Raw genomic sequence first — 21733 nt, forward strand, 5'->3', positions numbered from 1 at the left:
CTTCTACGCTACGGGCTCTGACACTTCCTGGGAGGTTCATGTTCTCTCTGATAGTAAACAAGTTGTGAAGTGAGATGCTGTTTGTCTGTAGGTGGTCTAGAGTACTTCCTCTGAGGAACTGGGGCATAAATACACAAGGATCAGAGGGTAGCCTGGGAGTCTGATGGTATCCAGTGCCTCATCGGTTTTCTCACTGAACAAATGGCTGCCCCTGAAGGGAAGGTCCTCCACAGTAGCTTGTACCTCCTTGGGGACCCCAAAAGACTGTAGCCATGAGGTCTACCTCATGACAACCAAAGTTGCCATGGAATGGGAAGCAGCGTCTGCAGCATCTAGCAAAGCCTGGGGAAACAGTCTGCATATTAGTTTACCCTCCTCGATGAGGGCCTGAAATTGTGGCCTGAGTTCCTGTAGAAGTTTGTTGGTGAACTCAGTTTGACATCCTTACCTGGGCAGAGTCTCACTCAATTTGGACAAGGTAGGGGAGATGCTCCTTTTATTAGTGGCTTTAGAAGGGGATTTATCCCATTTCCAGTGGGGGTATCTGACCATACCCTCCTCCCATCTCTTGCTAGAGTTCCTAGGCTTGATATCCAATGGTTCAGAGCTGGAGAGCCTTGGAACAGAATGGGGACTAGTAGGCAGCTCCTGCCAATGTACCGGGGGCGGGGTGTCAGGAAACTGAGTGTCAGACTGGGACCTCATCAACTGCTCCATTAGGTGTCTTCAAAGCTGGAACTCATGGGATTGCCAAATTCAAAGAAGAAACAAACTGTAAACATTGTACTTGGAGGGGATGTGGGATTCTCCAAAGCAATACAAACAGGAATTGTGCAGACCACTCTCTGGGAAGATCTGGGGGCAGGCCACACAGGACATGGGATGTCAGGCATGCTAAGAACCCCAAATGTTGGGGCAACGGGGTTGGAGGGAACCCCACCCACAAATACCAAAATAGTATCTAAAGAAAAAAAATATTTACACAAAACAATGCTAAATTTTTTTTAGCAGGAATGCTAGCAAAGCTGCAGATACTGAGGAGTTCTAGAAAGGAACTAGAAAGATGATTGGTCTGCACCTCCTTTTATGCCCCTGGTTTGAAGCACAAGGAGACACAGCCCAATGGATACTAACAGCAAGAATCTTCCCGTCTCAGGTGCACGGAGTACCCACAGTGGGATACACATGGGGACCACCAACTAAAGTAATCATAGCTCTTTGACCCATGACTGCAAAGCAATTTGAAACGCCATGCTTGAGACACGGCCTAGGTTGCCTTCCCCATCCTGTCATGCTCAAACTCAGCATGGGTCCACTACTGGCTACAATTCTTATCTGATCTTTAGCCAAGAAAAGTTTACTTTGTGAGACTCCCATCCTCTGTAGTATGGGGGCTACTGTCGGCTTGAGAGAAAAAATGGTTATGCTAGGATGGGGACAATTCTGCTGCACAATACATACATTGATTCCCCATAATTTCTCTCTCTGGAGTTAATTACCACATTTTTCCTTGCAGAAGTGAAAATAAAATCTATTTGAAGCACAGATAGAACAGTGTGTCACATGAAGGGAGGCCGCTGAAAGGGAAATGTGATGCTAGTTTCCGCTTTCCAGACTGGCTGATGTTCCTGCTATGTAAAAAGGAAGTCTGAATAGTCCATATGTTTTAGATTGAAGAAGTACTTTTCAAAAATTTCATCTAAAAAATGTCCTGTCAATTAACCTGAAACTTTCCCACAAATTCTCCCACAGATGAAGACCAAACAAACAATTTCAAGTGTATTTTTTTCCCTGCAGAAATTAGAAAGGTGTATCAGCATTCGGTTTATATTGAAACTTGTAATTACTGCCATGCTTCAATTATATGCTAGTAAAAGGAAGTTAACTGGATTGAAAGAGTTGCACAATAGTTAATAGTGTTTTGACCATTATTTGACATTTGGAGAAATAACGAAGTTACTCTGAGTATTTCTGAGTCCTTGCATAGTAATCTTGGATAGCAATTTCTATCAATCAGTTTGTGTTATTTATTTCTGTTCATTATGATGGTCACTGATAATGAAATCAAATCTAATTTAAGCATGAACTTACATGTATCTATCTGTGAACAGAGGTATTTTACCTGATGAAGGGCTCCTGCTGGTAAAATAATAGCATCACCAAGGAACTGAATAATAGTGCAGGTTTTTACTCCATATTCTTCAAGAAGTCTTTGGCGAAGTTTTTTGTTCACATACCAACTCTGGTCACGTATTGGATCATGCTCTGGTAAAACTTCTAGACCCTGTTCTTTTGCAATCTGTAATACAGGTGAGACACTAGATCATTTTTTAAAAAAAGGAAACCTATGTTGGTAGGTCCAAAATTTACCTACCTAAAAAGCAACAGGAATTTGTTTCAATATCCACATGAGAATTTTGGCTAGTATTTTAAAAGAATTTTAAGGGAATTAATAAAGATAAGGTAGATGAGGTAATATCTTCTTATTGAAACAACTTCTTTTGGTGGAAGGGACAAACTTTTGAGCTTATGGGAATTAGGCACCCAAATCCTTTTGAAGTAAAAGGATTCTGAAGGAATTCCACTCCAGAAGAGCAGTAGATGCCTTCTGACAAGTTTAGTAAAAAAAAAAAATTAAGTATAAACATTTTTACCTACATGTTTCTCTTCTATCATTTGTTAGAAATGGGCTTACTTGCAAGAAAATAGTATCTTTATTTCATAACAGCTCATCTCCAGATTCCAAACTTTAAGAGATAATCTAGTTTGACAAAATTTCCACAGGATCCAATCATAACACCACAAACAAAATTATAACCTCAAGTCAAGAAAAAGCAGCACGTAAATTCACATGACGAGTTTTTTCCCCACAAATAAACTGGAAAGGAATTAAGAAAATATGACATAAGCAGAATGGTCTAAAAATATTTCTAATGAGACATGAGTGGATTTTTAAATGCAACCACCACTACCACAACAAGCAGTTCCTCCCCATGCTAGGCACACAAAACAAACACTTGTCTTAACTAGCCACTAATTACTAAATAATAGTGAGAGATGGGGGAAAAAACCCCTACATCTGTTGTCCATGTCTCAGGAAACAGGTTTAGTTTTTTAATATATGAATTTACTTGTAAAATATACTTTATGTTAGTTATTAACTACTTTATGTAAAAGGGAAAATTTTCCTTATCTATTAATTTTCTTTCTGCAAGATCTTTCGAGCCAGTCCAGGTGCTTGGATTATTGTTTCTCCCAACCAGCAGAATATTAAGATTTTTGACTTTACACCCTTACACATTAAGGGTCTAGCTATCTATGAGTCTTCAGCTGACTACCTCAAAAGCAGTACCAAACCAACAAGTTGAATGATGCTATTCTTTAGTGAAGTTTAACAAACAATTTTAGTAACAGCAGGAATCTGAACATATCAGCAATTTGGCATTGAAACCGAGTAAAGGAAACAGGCATCCAAGTCATACAGGGCAAGAAGTCTGGACTGGTATAGAAGATCTTAAAGAAAGGAAATGAACAGGTAAAGAAAATTTCCCATTCTTCAATCTTTTATGCCAGTCCAGACAACTGGGACCTCTCACCTCTCAAGACAGTTAATTATTGTAATACAGGTGGGATCATCACCCATTGCTTACAGGAGAGGTGGGGGGGGGGGTGTCATCCAATTGAGACCACATCCATCAAACCTTAGAATGCCAGTATTATTGTTGCATGTACTCTAATGGAACTGGCACTCAGCTCCAAGATTAGACCAATATACAGGAAACAGGAAGGCTGGCACTGGGGCCTCAATCATCTCTATCCACACTTTGTCACACCAGCTCACAAAGATTCTCCAACTTCGAGAGTTCACTTTTAAAGTTGATGGCTTCTTTGGCTGTAACAGAGAGATTTTATCTGATAAAGCCCTCTTTCTTTGGACTGGTGCACTTAACAGTAAGACAGAGGGGGTGGATGTGGACATGTTCACTAGTTTTTGGGTACCACGGCCTTTTCAGCTAGATTGGAATAATCACTATGAAAACTCCTCTAGATCTGGCAGTCTTCTGTGGGATACTGCCAGCATATACAGGTGAAGAATGTATACCAGCATGAAGGTTCAGGGAATTTCTATGGTATTCATTTCATGTGCCCCTGCCTCCTTGAATGTGCTGAAATAGTTTGGTTCTCTTCTACTTTCTCTAAATGCCATGAGATCTCATCTCAGGCCTGCCCCACCTTTTGCAAAGACAGAAAAACCTGGGGATTTAACTCCCCATCTCCTTGATTCAGTAGCACTCTGCTCATTCTATCAGCTGTGTTCATCTTTCTTGCAGTCTGGACTGCTGAAAGACAAATGTTCTTCTGGGCTCAAGTAATCAAAAGTCAGACCTTCTTGTGCCTCCCTGGTGAATGAGGTATACCATGTTATTGCCCAGCTGAATTCTTACTGCTAAGTTGCTTGCTTTTCCTACATGTAAACAAAACCTAATTTCACCACCTTGGTCTCCAGCTTGTTAATATATTATTACTTTTCAACCAGAGACCACTTACTCTGGCATCTGTGGTTTGATTGTTCCACACTAGAGAATGCAGAAGACATCCTTTGTTGAAATTTTCCTCAGCTAGTCATCACCCTACTGCAGAGGTCTCCAAACTGTGGGGCGTGCCCTGCTGGGGGCATGGAGGAACATTCAGGTGGCATGGCTATGGCCTGGGCCAGCCCTCATGGGAGGCGGGGAGGGAGCGCCACCAGCTCCGCGTCTGGGGCCCTGGCTACTGGCCTTGCCCCTGCCCCTAGCTGTGGCCCCAGCCTTGGGGGGATGCGGATGGGGGAAGGGAGCTCTCCCAAAGCCACAGCCCCACTTCTGACCGGGGGAAGGGGGCACGGAGGGGGAGGGCGTAGACAGGGTAAGGGAGGGGGGTATGAGGTAAAAAGTTTGGGCACCACTGCCCTAGTGTAACCTGGACATTTCAAGATAATTTTTCAACTCTGCTTTCCATTGCAACAGAAAAACATACTGAAGACAGTCCATGAAAAAAAGTGAGGTTCCTAGACCCACTGCCATTGGCCACAGAGCTCCTTGGCAGAGAGACACTATGCTATTTGGTTGCTGAACTGAGGCTCTGACTTGGTTCTGCAAACTCGTTCATCATGTCCTGCATGAGAAAGACCCACTGTACCTAACTTGGTGTTGAATCTTGCTCCCAGATACTTTAGCTCCTGAAGCCTTAAAGGTTTGTTCTTAACTTGAGTTAGATAACTTGAGGTAAAAGATAATTTGAGTGAAGACTAAGTAACTTGTAGGTTTCACTAGTTAGCAGGTCAAGATAAAATCTAGCGCCCCCCCCTTCGCCCCCAGTTTCTAACTCAACCTGCAAACTCATGTGAGAACTACAAACTGCCTTGTCTTAAGTATGACAAAGTAAAATCCTAGTGAACTTGAGTTAACTAACTCAAGTTGAGAATACAACTTTTAACCTAGTGAAGATGCACCCATGTGGGACAGAGGAATGTTTCCATATTTATTTTTAACTCAGGACTCTTCAGGTAAATATAGACTTTCTCCACTCACATCATGGCTGAAACTTCTAACTCAACTTAAACCAGCCATTTATTCAAGTTTGGGAGGGTGTATGTGCACTCTCTTATTAGGGCCATGGGGGAATGTCAGGAATCATGGCCTGCAGCAGACCCAGTCTAGAAGCAGGGCCTGCAGCAGACCCAGTCTCTGGGCAATCTAATGAGCATAGCTGGCCTGTAGTAGGCTGCCTGATTAGCTACACTGCCTGAATTGCTGGAGGAGTCAGCAGACCAGCTCTTAAGCCTAGCAGCAGCATTCGCACACAACTGCGATAGCTCCTTCACCTGCTTGTTTCCTGCTCTGCTCCGATGTTGCCTCCCTCCAGGTAACCCAGTTCTGGCCCTCAGCTCCAATTCCTGACTTCTTACTTCAGCTCTGAAACCTGGCTTTGGGATCTGGCCTTGGGCTCTGATTCCTGGCTACTGATTTCTGTTCTAACCACTTGCCAGGACTCCTGCTCTGACCATTCGGCTTGACTCCCGTTCTAACCACTAGGCATGACTACCCACATCCCAGCCACATGATAGGGAGAGCTTGGTACTAAAATTGCTGGTCTGTGTCAACAAATCACAGATACATCTGCTGAAACTACAACATTAATGAATGCAGGAATGAATCCTGAAAACCCAGGGAGAATAAGAATACACCAGAGTTCATTTCTTGAATAAATGACTTTAGTCAAGATTCTCGAGAAGAAACTGGTCTTTTGAAAGCCCAGAACTAGACACAGATGCCCTATTTTTTTTAGGAACAGTGAAACAGATGGATCATATCTCTGTGTCCTTCTGATCTTTCAGGACAATAGACATGACCTGTATCTTATGTAGAAAATAGAAGGCCTCAAGTACTTTGTTGGTTGATCAGTCAGGGCAAAAGAAATAAGTTGTGAGAGGATCTTGCATCAAACTCAATCACATATCCATAAGTTACCATGTCCAGCATCCATTGATTGGATGTCACGTGGGCACAAATGGGGAAGAAACTCCTTCGCCTTGCTCTGATGCTGAGACTGCACCTGGACCATTGTACTTTAAGGCTGTCTGTTTAAAATTTGAAGGGACTCTGTAGCCAGACAGCCAGCCCCCCCCCCCCCCTCAGACCAGCATTGCTGGAAACACAGGAGGAAGCCGGAACAGGGCACTTAACATATATTCCAGCACAGCCTTTGAAGCTGTGAAAGCACAGGTGTGCTGCTACAGTGTGCCTCTGGGAGCAGATACAATGATTAAGCTCACAGCAGGCAGAGGCCCTGTGACAGACATGGCTTTTAGCCCCTACTAACTAGCGTGATGCACACACACCAACATCCTAGTTGGGCAAATATTTACCCTGATAAAAGAAATGTCCAGTAGTCGACACTTATTGTTTCTCTCCCTTGCAAGTGTAAACTACTCTTGCGAAAGCTGGCGTCACCCAGACAGACCAGCCTCAATTTGGCATAAGAAAGGAGAAAGAGAATAAAGGAGTACAGAGGTATAAGTAGGGGACCTACAGCACCATGATTTTTGAGTGCTTTTCACTATCTATCTGCTGGTCAGATAAGTGACAGCCTCCCAAGGCTTCTGCAGCTAAGAGGGTCCCTACGCCTTGTCCCTTATTCGTCTTTCCGCGGAATTGAGTGACCGATCCTGGCTTGGCACCGCTGGAATCGAGAGATGCAAGGAGGGTAAGAAGCACCCACACCTGATCTCCTATCTTTAGTGTACACATATTTTGAAATAGAGCTCTATACTTTGTTTTCTTTCTTTGGGATTGTGGCTTCAGTTTTGTAACTTGTTTGTGTGTGTAACATCTCTACATTTAAATAAGTAGGCACTAGCAATTTTGTAACCACATGATTAGAATCTAGCTTAATAAATTTTGGTAACCATTTGTGCATAAGCCTGACTTGTTTTCTCTGGTTTACTGTAAAGCAGCCGACACAATTAAAGAACCTCAGCCGTTTTGGCTCTAAAGCCTGGCCATTAGGTGAGAGTACTAAGAGCCTAGCGTTGAGTTGTGCCGCCTCCACGGGGCAAACTCTTGGGGCACCTGTCAGTCAATCCTGGCTGCCCGCTGCGAAGGAGCTCTGAGCTCTAGCAGTTAAAGTCACGGGTGTGGAGAGGCTCTTAGTGCTGCCATTGGGGCACCTGTCAGTCAGTATTGACTGTCCGCTGCGAAGGAGCTCTGAGCTCTAGCAGTTAAAGTCACGGGTGGTTAGGACCTTGGGGCATCCGTCAGCCTAGCCCGGGCTGCCCGCCGCGAAGGGACAGTGCGTCCTAGCGGTTAAAGTCACGGATGGTATAAACGGGCATAGCTGGCACCTCACCAAACATCCTTGGCCGTCGGCTAACAGACTCCCTGGTGTCTATCATCTCTTTGATAATGAAAGCAGCTAACCCATCTGAAGCTTGCCTTCTTTTTGAAGTGGCATCATGCCCTTCCTTCTGGACGGTAGTTCTAGTTCCCTGGATATGCCCCTTTTGGACTGTGATCCTGATGCCCATATCTGGGCCTCTCGTGGGGCAGAATCTGGATCTCTGAAGCAGCCAAGGAATTCTGGATCTTCTCTAACACATCCCTGAAAAAAACTCCTTTGAATGGCAGGGCCTCTAGTCTGATATTGGAAGGAAAAAATGGCTGTCTATTGTTTTAGCCACAATGCACTCTTGCCTGCCACTAAAGTGGTCATGGCTACACAAATTGACTGGATTATGTCATATGTAGATTTTCATATGAATGAGAGAATTGAGCCCGGCAACAGGAGCATCTTGGCAAATTCTGAATCCTCATCTTTGGACTCTGGAGATCTCTGCTAAGTTTCTCTAGCTCCCTATCCACCACTTGAGCGGCATACACTATGTATATTGAAGCTTCCTGTAATATATCTGCAACCTCAGAAAGTCTGTTCAGGAATGCTCCATTTTTTTCTGTTAAGCAGGATCCTCTTCCTACCGAAATCATTATCCTTTTTGCCAGCCCAGAGATGGCAACATCCACCCCTCAGGCAGTGGCAGTGGGCAGTTCTATATCTGATGCTCTGAGAGGCTAAAGCACCTTTAATGCCAGGACAGAAGCCAGTTTCCTGTGCAGGATGCACCACTCACTGCTGATCTTTTCTTTGACGTGAGGGAGGATTAACAGCACCTGTAGGTCTCTATAATAGCATATATAAGATCCCTGACAAATGAATCCTTCTCCTTAAATATGCAGAGTTTGGCCTTCTCTTTAGATAGGGAGTCCAGAATGATCTGGTCCTCTATAGCCTCCCTTTTTCAACCTCACCCACTGTTTCCTCCTACTCATCTCTATTACTCCACTGATAGTCATCATCCTCCTTGGGTAGGGCATCACATACTGGTGAGTGTCTGGCTGGGCTGATATTCTCTAAGTGGTACTCAGTCTTTATTTCCAGTCTATGATGGGGAGCATGCTTTGTGTTCCCTTCATCTCTCTCTCTCTCCTTGCTCTTAAAGTTTTGAGAAGACCGTTCAAAAACTTGATTAAGTCTAAACTGTAGTTTCTAGAATGGGCAGGTTGGGGCCCACTCCTAGAATAGGAAGAGAAAGTTGGAAATTAGGTCCGGCTCCTAGTGATAGCTGGAGAGGTTTCCATTCCAAAATGTCTATATACAATGAGGGGGGACCTATTTGCAATCTGAACTAAACTTGGTCAGTGAGAGCATATGGCCTCCTTTACTTTGTTCTCCCTTCTCTACTCAGGAGGAGCCTAGAAGATGGTTGAGCTCTTTGCCCCCTATTCTACTCTTCCTTCTCCTCAGAGAACTTGAGGGTTCTGATCAGACCAGCTTTGGTGAGAGTCTGCAGGCAGCACACCAGCAGGCTAGGAGTCTTTGAGCCCCTTGGCATTTTCCAGGGTAGCTGGTGCGCTGCATTTTAAAAGAGCAGCCAGAAAAGCTGAATTAACTTTTCCTCTCTGCTCCCAGACCACTCTGGGACCAGTTCTCAGGGTTACTACTGCTGAGTACTCCCTGCACTTTCCTTGCTTTCTGTTCAAATGGAGGGAGAATTTTCTCATGGAGCACCTCTGCTGCTTTTGCCCCCTGGAGAGGGAGGGAGGAAAGGGCTTTGAGTCCCAGGTTGGCTTGAGCTGCATATCATGCTAGAGGATGATGATTGCTAAGGCTTGAGAACAGCTCCTGCTATGTTATCTGTCCCTCCTTAAATTGCACTTAACCTCTACCTCCTTCCCTTGTCCTGGAGCTATTGCCCTGGAGGGGGGCTGCTGAGTTCAAGGGGTATTCATTTGGCTAGATACCCCTGAATCCCCTTCTACCCTACTGGGGTCAAAACTCTTGTGTGTGGGTGTGGAAAATGGGTTTCTTTATGGATCTTCTTACTTTATCAGTACTCCCTGAGAGAAGAATCCTTCCCTAACTCATCCCTTCTGAATCTGAAGCTTTTCTGCTCTTCAGACAGAAAGATCTGTCAATGCTAAATTGAGTTGGAGCCTGGCAACAACTGAAGGCTGAGATGACTACAACCTTGTGTGTGAGGGTATGATATCATCAAAAGTCTTTGTGTTCTGTCTCCATTGATTGGTTGAGAGAAACTGTACCTAAACCATTTGGACTGGTATAGAAGATCAGAGAAGTTTGCTTGTTCACCAAGAATATCCCATGCAGCAACGGATGCTTAGGGAATGGGGCATTTCAAACAAGGTATCTGCAGTATGTTTTCTTTTTTTAAAGATATAATAGTAATTTTGAAAAGTCTGATTATTCAGGTCTATAAAATAAATATCTATTTGATATAAATCTAACCTTTTGCAGAAATTCTCTTATCTTGTCAACATCTTTGCCAGCATAAATGTGCCACAAAGCCCCAGGTAATTCACTTGAGTCTTTCAATCTTTTCCTTAAAAGGTCATCCAAATCTTCTTCTTCAAACTTCTTTAAAACTCCTAAGAATTGACAAATAGACTCTCAAACCAGGCAGTGGAAAGCGGAAATATTTCTTCTTTTCTTTTTACACTTCCTGTGGCAGACTGACTAAATAATGAGACTATTACATTTTCTAAATACTACAGAAAACCCTCAGAAACTATTTTTTATTCACCTATTTTGTGTAATTAGAAAACAAAACATAAATTATGTAAAAACCTTTAAAACAATTTACACTCAGATATGAATCTAATTTAACATTGTTAAAATCTGATGGAAAGAATTCTTTTTGAAATAAGAGAACATTGCTGTAATCAAAATATTTAAAATTCAGTCTTAGGGAACCAACAAATACAATTTTGAGTCCATTCTTCTGCACAGTAAGTCAAGAATCTCTTGTCTATTTCTACAGCTATGCTGGTGCACATAAAAGTAAATAAAGCAAAATTAAAGGTAGTCTTATTTCAGCTCCACTATACCACTTCAGACTCTCTGGCCCAGAATGTAGTTATTTAGCGCTAAACTCAACACAGCAAACACTGTGATAGGGGGATTCAGGGTGATCCTGAGGTGTTTGGTAAACATCACACTGGAGCTGCTGTAAGAGCTAGTGGTGCTTCATAAGGGAATTCTTTATCCTGCTGTGCATTTGCTCTGCCATCACCGGTACAAACAGGGACATTAATATGTAGGTAATGGCAAGAAAGAGGTAAAGAGTACGACAAAGAAAGTGATAATTTTTAAGCCACAGTATATTTAGGTACAAGAATTCACTGTGTATAAATTACCTCTGTGAGCAATATGCATGCAGTTAAAGGTATGTTTCATTTATACATTACAAATATTTTAAAACAATGAATTAAACTTCATGTGTCAATTTAAAAAGTGCCTATCGAAATACTTACCCAAACTTTTAAGTGAGTTGTTATTCAATCTATTTCTGTATAATACAAATCAACTTTCTTTACCTGCTTTTGAGAGTACTCCATTTCCTTTTGCTATGCCCACATAGGCAAGGATGTTCACTACATCAGAAACTTCAACATGGAGATTTGTAGTTCCTATATCTTGATCTTTAGCAGCAGCCACACCTATAGTACAAGCTAAGAGTTTCAGATAGGGCTTCGATTTATTTCAGTACATATTTCTCTTCACACTCATTCTTGTAAAAATAACTTTAGTTCAGAATAGAGCACAAGACTGGAAATAAAACAACCTTGGGTTTGTTCCCAGCCTTGGTACTGAGTGGGTGTTTGATCTTAGGCAAGTCACCAGGAACGTATCCCCATTTTTTACATATGGGAACAATAATGCTTACCTACCTTTGTGACACACTTTTAGATCTACAGATGAAAAACATCTACATAGTACAAAGTAGAATTATTACTGAACATCACTCAGAAGGTTAGACAAATTTGTATGTGCCCAAAGATGCTATACTTTCTCTTTAAAATATTCTGGTTTATGAATTTAGGATGTATTTTCCACAATCTGTGTAAAAAAATCTTCAAAAGTTTTACTTCAAACAATGTTCTTTTAAGCTTGCTTTGTCCAGGCAACAGTTCCTATGTAATAAGTTTGTCAAAACAAAACTAATTTTAACCAGAATAATCAAAGGCATTTCCTGGTAATGACAATTTTCCTGAAAAATGTAAACTTTATACTCAAGTATTTCACTATTAGAATACTTAATTTAAAAAAATCTGGTCTCTCCCCCACTCTTATTCTCACAATGAACCGCTGTACTCCTGTCCCTCAAAATAAAAAAAAACTTCTTAAGCAGGGAAGAAACTTGTAAAATTTCAGTCCAAAAGGTGAAAAACGAGTAGTTATAAGTATCTGAAAACAAGGTTTTAGAACAAAAAGTCCTACAAAAACTTGAAATGGGGATGTCATGAATGTTTCACCTATAATACCTCAAACATCTTTTGATTGCTACCTTTAATACACATTTCAAGAGAGACTCAAATCCACTTTTAATCAAAGCCTTCATGCAATAAGTCATAACTTACCCTCTTGTAATATTAATATAATTTGAAAAATGGATAGAAAAAAATTAATTTCCAAGAGAATGGAAAGTGTCTTACCAATAATATCCTTTCTTCTAGCTGCGTCTCCCACAACTCAGGATGTTTGGGTTGCTCTCCTCCCCTCTGCAGCTCATGGAAGTAGATCCACATTTAGGTGCTTTGCACACTGGCCATGCCCCCTCTGCTCATACTTGCTGCCGGATGAGTTATTTCAAAGTTGTAAAACTTGCACAACACTTTTAACAAATACTCCTGAGCTAATGAAATAACTATGTACATTAGGCAAAAAAAAAAAAAAAAGATTGTATGGTGGTGATCCGACTTTTGACTCATGAGCCATCTAGGGTGGGGAGAATTGTTGGAGATACTGCTAGCAGAATGGAAATTAACAGTAAGAAATTTTCCATTCTGCAGCCCAGCATCACCTACAGTTCTGGACATCTGGGAAGTAATGAGCAGTGAACAGATGTAGGGAAGGTTATCAAAAAAGTTAGTAGGTAAGGAAAGAAGAAAGTATCCCTCCATTTTTGGTAAAACAAACATTATTTCTGGGCCACTGCCTGCAGCACATTCCTGCCGAAGGCAGCTTCTGCGGAGGACAAGAAGTCCATCTTATAGTGCTTAACGAAGGCCTGGTCTACATGATGGGGTTAGGTCGAATTCAGCTGCATTAGGTTGATTTAAAAATGACTACATCCACACAACCAACCCCGTTCCGTTGACCTAAAGCGCTCTTAAAAACCACTTCTGTACTCCTCCCCGACGAGGAGAGTAGTGCTAAAATCGACCTTGTTGGGTTGAATTTGGGGTAGTGCAGACACAAATCGACGGTACTGGCCTCCGGGAGCTATGCCAGAATGCTTCATTGTGACCGCTCTGGACAGCACTTTGAACTCCGATGCACTAGCCAGGTACACAGGAAAAACCCCGGGGAACTTCTGAATTTCATTTCCTGTTTGGTCAGCGTGGTGAACTCAGCAGCACAGGTGACTATTCAGTTCACCCAGAATTGTAGAGTGGAGAATATTTCTACGCTCCCCATATCATCTCCATCCCTGAGGTTATTGCAGATTAGAAGGCGAAAAAAAAACCACACTCGCAATGACACGTTTTCTGAGCTCATGGGCTCCCGCACTGATAGGGCACAGCTTAATGCATGGAGGCATTCAGTTGCAGAGGCCAGGAAAGAATTCAGTGAGAGCGAAGAGCGGAGGCAGGACGCAATGCTGAGGCTAATGGGGGAGCAAACGGACATGATGAAATGTCTGTTGGAGCTGCAGGAAAGCCAACAAGAGCACAGAGCCCCGCTGCATCCACTGTATAACTGCCTGCCCTCCTCCCCAAGTTCCATATCTGCCTCACCCAGATGCCCAAGAACCTGGGGGGGCGGGTGGGGGGAAGGCTCAGGGCACCCAGCCACTCCACTCCAGAGGATGGCCCAAGCAATCATTCAAACAGTTTGATTGTTAGTGTGACTAAATAAACAATGTGGCCTTGTCCTTCCCTCCTCCCCCACCCCACCCAGGCTACCTTGTCCATTATCTCTCTTTTTTTTTTTTTTACATTAATAAAGAAAGAATACATGGTTTCAAAACAATAGTTACTTTATTTCGAAGGAGGGAGGGTGGTTGTCTTACAGGGAATTAAAATCAACAAAGGGGGCGGGTTTGCATCAAGGAGAAACACACACAACTATCACACCGAAGCCTGGCCAATCATGAAACTGGTTTTCAAAGCCGCTATGATGCGCTTTGAGCCTTGCTGTGCTCTTCTAATCGCCCTGGTGTCTGGCTGCTCAAAATCGGACGCCAGGCGATTTGCCTCAGCCTCTCACCCCGCCATAAATGTCTCCCCCTGACTCTCACAGATATTATGGAGCACACAGCAAGCAGCAATAACAATGGGAATGTTGGTTGCGCTGAGGTCTGACCTAGTCAGCAAACAGCACCAGCGAGCTTTTAAATGTCCAAAGGCACATTCTACCACCATTCTGCACTTGCTCAGCCTATAGTTGATTTTGGAATTGGGGAGCTCATGTGGGGGAAGATAGGACAGTTACCTGTTCTGTAACTAGCGTTCTTCAAGATGTGTTGCTCAGGTGTATTCCACAGTAAGTGTGCATGCTTGCCACATGCACTGGTGCTGGAAGTTTTTCCCTTAGCAGTACCCATATGGGGGGAGCACCGCTGCAACTCCTGGAGTGGCCCCTTTATCACGCTATAAAGGGAGCTGCGCACTCCCCCCCACCCTCAGTTCCTTCTTGCTGGACAACTCCAACAGAGGGGAAGGAGGGCGGGATGTGGAATACACCTGAGCAACGCAACTCAAGGAACACCAGTTACGGGACAGGTAACTGTCCTTTCTTCTTTGAGTGATTGCTCATGTGTATTCCACAGTAGGTGACTCCAAATTATATCTGTTGGAGGTGGATAAGAGTTTATGAGTTCCTGGGACGCACTACCGCCCTGCCCAACCCGGTGCCATCTCTAGTTTGGGAGACGATTGCATAAGGCGAAGTAAACATGTGGACTGAGGACCAAGTGGCAGCCCTACATATGTCTTGGATAGGGACATGGGCTACATAGGCTGCCGCCGAGGCCTGAGCTTCCATAGAGTGCGCCCTGACGATCGGTGGTGGGGAAACCCCTGCCAGATTGTAGCATGTGCGTATGCATGGGGTAATCCAGCGAGAAAGGCGCTGGGTGGAAATGGGTTGCCCCTTCATACGCTCAGCCGAGGCAATAAACAGTTGCGAGGATTTCCGGAAGGGCTTGGTCCGATCCAGATAAAAGGCCAGCGCTCTACGCACATTGAGCGTGTGAAGGCGGTGTTCCTTGTTGGAGGAATGGGGCTTAGGACAGAGCACTGGAAGAAAAATGTCCTGCTCCATATAGAAGGTGGAGAGCACCTTCAGGAGGAATGCGGGATGTGAGCGAAACTGGACTTTACCCCTGTGGAAGACAGTATATGGGGGTTCCGAGGACAAGGCCCTGAGTGCCAAGACATGTTGGGTCGACGTGATTGCTACAAGGAATGCTACTTTCCGTGAGAGGTAAGACCAGGAACATGTGGCCAGGGGTTCAAAGGGGGGTCCCGTGAGACAGGACAACACCCATTGTGGTACGGGGGATTCTAGCATACGGGAATGAACGGTCTAGGCCTCTAATCTAATCTAGGCTTGAAATCTAAAAAGGCCCGCACATTTCCCAGAGTCACTACCCTTGATAACAGAACGTCAACGATTGCACTGGCTACTTGGATCACAGCAGCCCCGACAGTAGACTTGCCCACAACAGCAGTGGTGATGGTGAGCTGAGTGGGCTCCATGCTTGCCGTGGTATGGCATCTGCATGGGTAACCCAGGAAAAGAGGCATGAAATGATTGTCTGACTTTGCTTTCACGGAGGGAGGGGCGACTGACGACATGTACCCAAAACCACTCATGACAATGTTTTTGCCCCATCAGGCATTGGGATCTTAACCCAGAATTCCAATGGGCAGCAGAGACTGCGGGAACTGTGGGATAGCTACCCACAGTGCACCACTCGATAAGTCGATGCTAGCCACGGTAGTGAGGACGCACTTCGCCAACTTAATGCGCTTAGTGGGGACGTATGCAATAGACTGTAAAAAATCAATTTCTAAAAATCGACTTCTATAAAATCAACCTAATTTCATAGTGTAGACATACCCAAAGGTATTAGCTGTAGACCAAGTGGCTGCTTTGCAAATTTCCAAAGTGGACGCACTTGCGCATTCTGCCCACGAGGTGGTACAAAATCTTATGGAGTGTGCTTTATCCCTTCTGGAACAGGAACCACTGATGCTTGGTAGGCTTCCACAATGCATAGTTTAATCCAACTAGCAATGGAGAACATGGAAACTCTGAGTCCCTGGCATTTTGGATGGAAGGACACGAAGAGAGAGCCCAATCGCCTTGTGATTCTATACATCTAAGATAGGTATAAGCAGAACTTTGAAAATCTAAGGTGTGCCATATTTTTTCAGTTGGATGCTGTGTTTTTGACAAAACGAAGGAAGCACAACCTCTTGGGAAATGTGGAAGGAGGAATATATCTTAGGAAGAAAGGATTTTAGTGTCCTGAGCTCTGCCTTGTCCTCATGGAACACACAGTAAGACTCTTGTATAGAAAAGGCTGCCAGCTCCGGCACTCACTTGGTGGACGTGACAGCTATTAAGAAACAAGTATTAATAGATAAGTAAAATGGCAACAGTGAAGGCAAAGACTCAGAGGGATAGTTTGTCAAAGCCCTCTACACTTGAGGTAGGTCCCATGTTGAAAATAGCAGCTTGACTGCAGGTCTAGCTAATTGGACTGCTCAAAGGAATCTTGTCATCTGGGAGGGAGCCAGAGGATCCTGTGAACATCCTGCTACTAAGAACAGACACTTGATGTGCAATGGTATTGGGCTGAAGACCTCTTTCTCCTTGGGGAAAACCAAAAATGGCTGGAATTCCTGGATTTCTGGGATTTGCACTGTGCTCTTGGCACCAGTTGTTGAATCTGGACCAGACTGAGGAGTATGCCTTTAGTGTTGATACTTTTCTAAATGAAAGCAATGTCTTAATGGCTCTGGAGGACAGACCAAGATCTTTTAGAGCTTCCTTTTTAATAGACAGGCTGTTAGTTGAGGCCGCTCCCAGTCCAGATGAAGAAGAGGACTTTATGAGAGAATGTCCAGTCTCCATAGAAGTTGGAGACGAGGCTCCAGTTTCAGCAATATCAGGTTTGAACACCAAGGTCTCCTCTGCCAATGTGGTGTTATCAGTATTATCACTGCCTGTTCTTGTTTTATTTTCTGGACCACCCTCCCCAGTTGTGGAAAGGGTAGAAACACGTAGAATAGATTCAGCAGCCAACTGTGGGACAAGCGCCATGGATCTGGGGTCTGACTCCCTGGTGAAGTATTACTGGCTCTGAGTTCATATGATTCATCAATGGTCAGTTGAATGGAGGCCAAACATCTGAACTCTGAGATCAGAAACCTCCTATTCAGACACCACTCGGAGTTGACAACCATGAGCCCACTGAGCTAGCCTGCCTTTTGGTTCACATCCCCTTTTATGTGGAATGCTCTGAAGGAAAGGAGAAATTGCTCCACCCACCTCATTACTTCTACTGCTTTCGTGTGTAGTGCCAGGTTCCTCGGTTCCCCTTGGTTTAAATATGCAACTGCAGTTGTGCTGTCTGACTGAATCAGGACATGGTTCTCCTCTACAGTGGTCTGGAACTACTGCAGAAACAGCTTGACCGCTCTCAGCTCTAGAAGGTTTATACCATGAGCCGTTTCCTTGGGGCTCCAGAGGCCCTGAGCTGTTTGGGTTTGCAAACGTGCTACCAAACTCTCCAGGCTGGAGTTGGTTGGAAAGCAGAAGAGCATCCTTTGTGGACAATGTCCTGAGCTCACATCCATTGTAGGGAGTTGAGCCCCTATACTGGAATCCATTCATGATATTTCATGTGTTCCAAGGAATGGTCCCACACTTTTAAGATGAAGGCTTGAACGCACCTGATGCATGACTGTGGCCATGGAGTGATCCTATATACACCACCAAAAGGCCTACCTGTTCAAGGCACAGTGCTATGGGACGTTTTCTGTGGCTCTGAAGCAGATAACATCTTGGATTTTCTGGAATCTTTCTAATGATGGGTAGAGCTTTCATAGCGAGGTGCCTATTTTCACCCCCCAGATGAGTAATTCTGGTGGATGGAATCAATAAACTTTTCTGGACATTGATAATGAAACTGAACCAGCAGGAGCCACAACATCTGAACAAGGCTCTGTGAGCTGCTCACTCTGATGGAGCTCTGATCAGGATGTCATCCAGGTGGGCTCCCTGTGAGCTGCATCTGGCTATGATTGCCATCTTTGAAAAAACCCTGAGGGCTGAGAACAGACTGAACGGGAGTGCTGGGTACTTGTAGTGGTCTTGGGGGAGGGAACTATGTTTCCTGACATAGGGAAACCTCAGAAGTCTGTGGTGGCACCTCCTAGATCAGGGGTGGACAAACTTTTTGGCCTGAGGGCCACATCTGGGTAGGGAAATTGTATGCAGTGCCATGAATATAGAGCTGGGACGGGGGGTTGGGGCACAGGAGGGAGTGTGGTGTGCAGGAAGGGGCTCGGGGCACAGGAAGGAGTGCAGTGTGCAGGAAAGGGCTCAGGGCAAGGGGTTGGGGTGCAGGAGGGGGCTCAGGGCAGGGAGTTGGGGTGCGGGGTGCAGGAAGGGTTTGGGGTGTGGGCTCTGGCCTGGCACCGCTTACTTTGAGCGGTGCTAGGGTGGCAGCGGCGTGCAGAGGGGCTGAGGCAGGCTCCCTGACTGCCCTGGCCTCGCACCGTTCCCAGAAGTGTCCAGCATGTCTGGCAATGGCTCCTGGGGGTGGGGTTCTGCCATGCACCGCCCTCGCCGCTCCCATTGGCTGTGGTTCCCCGTTCCCGACCAATGGGGAGCTGCAGGGGGCAGTGCCTGCAGGCAATGCACAGAGCCCTCTACCCCCCCCCCCCCACACACAGAGGAAGCAGGGACATGGTGCCGGCCACTTCCGGGAGCGGTGTGGGGCCAGGGCAAGCAGGGAGCCTGCCTTAGCCACGCTGCGCCATGGGGCTGGTAATCCTGCAAGCCGGACTGAAAGCCCTGACAGGCCGGATCCGGCCCATGGGCTGTAGTTTGCCCTCCCCTGTCCTAGATCCACTGAAGTCAGGAAGTCTCCCTGCACCAGGGACGACACAATAGAGGCCAGAGTCTCCATCCAAAATCTTGTTCTCTTCATTCACTTGCTGAGTCTTCTGAGGTCCAAAACGGCTTGGATACCCCCTGTGCGTTTCTGCAAAATGAAACAGATTGCATAGAACCCCGAGAGGGAACACACTCTAGCATTCCCATATCTGAAAGATGAGATACTTCGTTCTGAATCATATTGTGCTTTAAGGGATTGCTGGAAATGGGAAACTGGATGAAGAATGGATGGGGTGGAGCCTGTAGCTTGAGGAAATATCCCTCGCTTACTATACCCCTGACTCACTTGTCTGTGGCCAATGTAAACCATTCCTCCAGGAAATGGGAAATTTTGTCCCCTAGTCCCTAGTCTCAGTTCTGGGCAGAGTCTACATGCAATCTTTGTCAAAGTGGGTTTGCAAGGAGGCTGAGATCACTCTGGATTTCCCCTCAAACTCAGTTCTACTGTTTTCCTTTGGGGAATCTGTTGTCCCTTTGTTGGTAACTCTATGATGACAAACTAAAGGAGCACCTCTGAAAGGAGCACCTCTGTCTGAAGGCCAGTCTATATTCTTTTCTGAGGGCACTTACCAATGAAAGAAAGTTAATGTTTGGATTTTGCAGCACTGTTAACCACCATCTTATCCAGCTTTTTTCCAAAAAAGAGAGAGCCTGTGAACTTGGCCGAGCACAGGACCTGCTTAGAATGGGTAGTCACTTTCCAGGGTTGGAGCCATAAGTAGCATCTGGCTACAGATCTGGAAATCCTGGCTTGGACTGAGGACTTCATTACAGCCATTGAAGCATCAGCTACAAATGCTGTTGCTAGGAAGCCCTTCTTTAAAATGGAACCAATGTCAGGGTGATCTCTGTCATTAAGGGCTCTGAGATCTTCCATCCAGGAGAGAGACGCTTTTGCAAGGCAGGTAGCCATTAGGGATGCCCTGAGGGTGGCAGAGGCAGCCTTTTAGAGAGTGGCCTTCATCTTTCTACCCAGGGGCTTCTTCAGGCATATTTCCCCTTCTGAGGAAATAACCACCCTGCTCTGCCCTTGCTAGGAATGCTACAGCTGTGTCAGGTTGAATTTGAATCATGGAGACAACCTTACTGCACAGCCTGGAATTCCTCTTTTTTTCCAGACCTGTTTGGTTTCAGCCCTTGACAGCTCGCTTTCGGAAGAGGAGGAGGGGCAAGAGGTCAGAAGATTTGTACTTTCTGGATTTTCTCTGTTTTTTTCAGCTCTTTTTGGGCATGTTGGGAGTGTAGAAGCTCTGCTGTGGCTTTGGTGAAGCCTTTTGTGCCTAAAGCCGTCTCGATGGATCTCTCTCTCTGAAATCTCCCCTGCTGGGTTCCATTCTGGGGTGGAGGGACACATTTTCAGAGTCCTCAGTCAAACTGGGAGAGAGGGAGACTGATTAGCAGCCCTGCTTCTTTTCCCAGGGCACTCAGGATCCACTTTAAGACTTGTAGGGGTCTTGGGGGAGGGAACTTGTTGACCTGAAAGCCTCCATTCTTTGTTCTCCAGGGTCCCCTAGGTCTTACCCCGTAAGTTAACTGGCTGGGGTCCTCTTTACCTTTGGAGCCTCTCCCTGTTCTGCACTGGAGTTCCTGGTCCATTTTTCCCATGATAGAGTCACAGATGCTTTGGTGGGAAGGAGTCCCTAGATGCCTGTCCAACTCATAGCTCCAGGATGTAATGGAGTGAGTGTCAGGTGTCTAGGCACAACTCACGATCTACTGAGCTGGGGAAGGCTGCCTCATACATAGAGCGCAGTTTAGATTTGATCCAGTGCTTTCTTGGCTGCTCTGCCATGCCTGTATGGGGCAGAGGAGCCGGCAGGAAGATGCTGCAGTGGAGCTCAGGGTGATTTAAACCACTGTAGTGTTAACTAACCCAGGGAGGAGGAGATATCTGAAAAAGAGAAATCTGCTCACCACTTCCGGAAAAACTGGGTAAAAAATTGAAGAACTAGACAAATGAGGGTGGGAACAATTGACCTGTCAATTGCCTGCTGCTTCGGAGACAGAGGATCTAGCAGAGGGAGCATGGCCAGAGCGCGAAAACATTGATTTGCCTCCCTGAGGTGCAGAGTAGAGAGGAGCAGCCCAGATACCTAGAACTGTGGGAGACACTGGAGTGCAGAAAGACTGAGGGAAGCAAAGTCTATTCGAAACAGGTTTTTTGAGTCTTCAACATAAAATAAATATAGAGGCAGAAAAATTAAATGACTTGGGAGTTTATTAATAAGTGAAACTGATAGAAGCAATATTACTCTGTAGAGAATATCCACAACTGTATTCGAGAGGATAAAAAAAATACAATGTATAAGGAATACCCTCATGCTTCAGGGCATAAACCAATCATTAACAGAGAGATTAGAAGTGATTTCCTTTACCGTCTATCCATAATTGCTCACTAAATGACAACTGCACCTTGTTCTAAACCATCACATGCTAGCCATGGTCAGAGACAGGATACTGGATTAAAGGGAACACAGGCATG

The 21733-nt window shown here is 45.0% G+C and overlaps 1 protein-coding gene across 5 annotated transcripts in view; it reads right to left on the reverse strand.

The window, feature by feature from the left end:
- The window catches only part of JMJD1C (jumonji domain containing 1C), a 209243-nt gene that overhangs the window by 8933 nt on the left and 178577 nt on the right, over positions 1–21733 (reverse strand). For 4 of the 5 annotated variants that reach the window (XM_077821654.1, XM_077821652.1, XM_077821653.1 and 1 more), the window contains 3 exons: positions 11430–11552; positions 10342–10481; positions 2123–2299 (listed from right to left, as the gene is read on the reverse strand). In XM_077821654.1, the coding sequence (XP_077677780.1) occupies positions 2123–2299; positions 10342–10481; positions 11430–11552 (440 nt within the window). Of the gene's footprint in view, positions 1–2122; positions 2300–3650; positions 3893–10341; positions 10482–11429; positions 11553–21733 lie in introns of those variants that run through there. The other variant, XM_077821655.1, reaches the window with a different exon arrangement.

This window comes from Eretmochelys imbricata, chromosome 7, assembly GCF_965152235.1.
Source record: "Eretmochelys imbricata isolate rEreImb1 chromosome 7, rEreImb1.hap1, whole genome shotgun sequence".
Classification (NCBI taxonomy): Eukaryota; Metazoa; Chordata; order Testudines; family Cheloniidae; genus Eretmochelys; species Eretmochelys imbricata.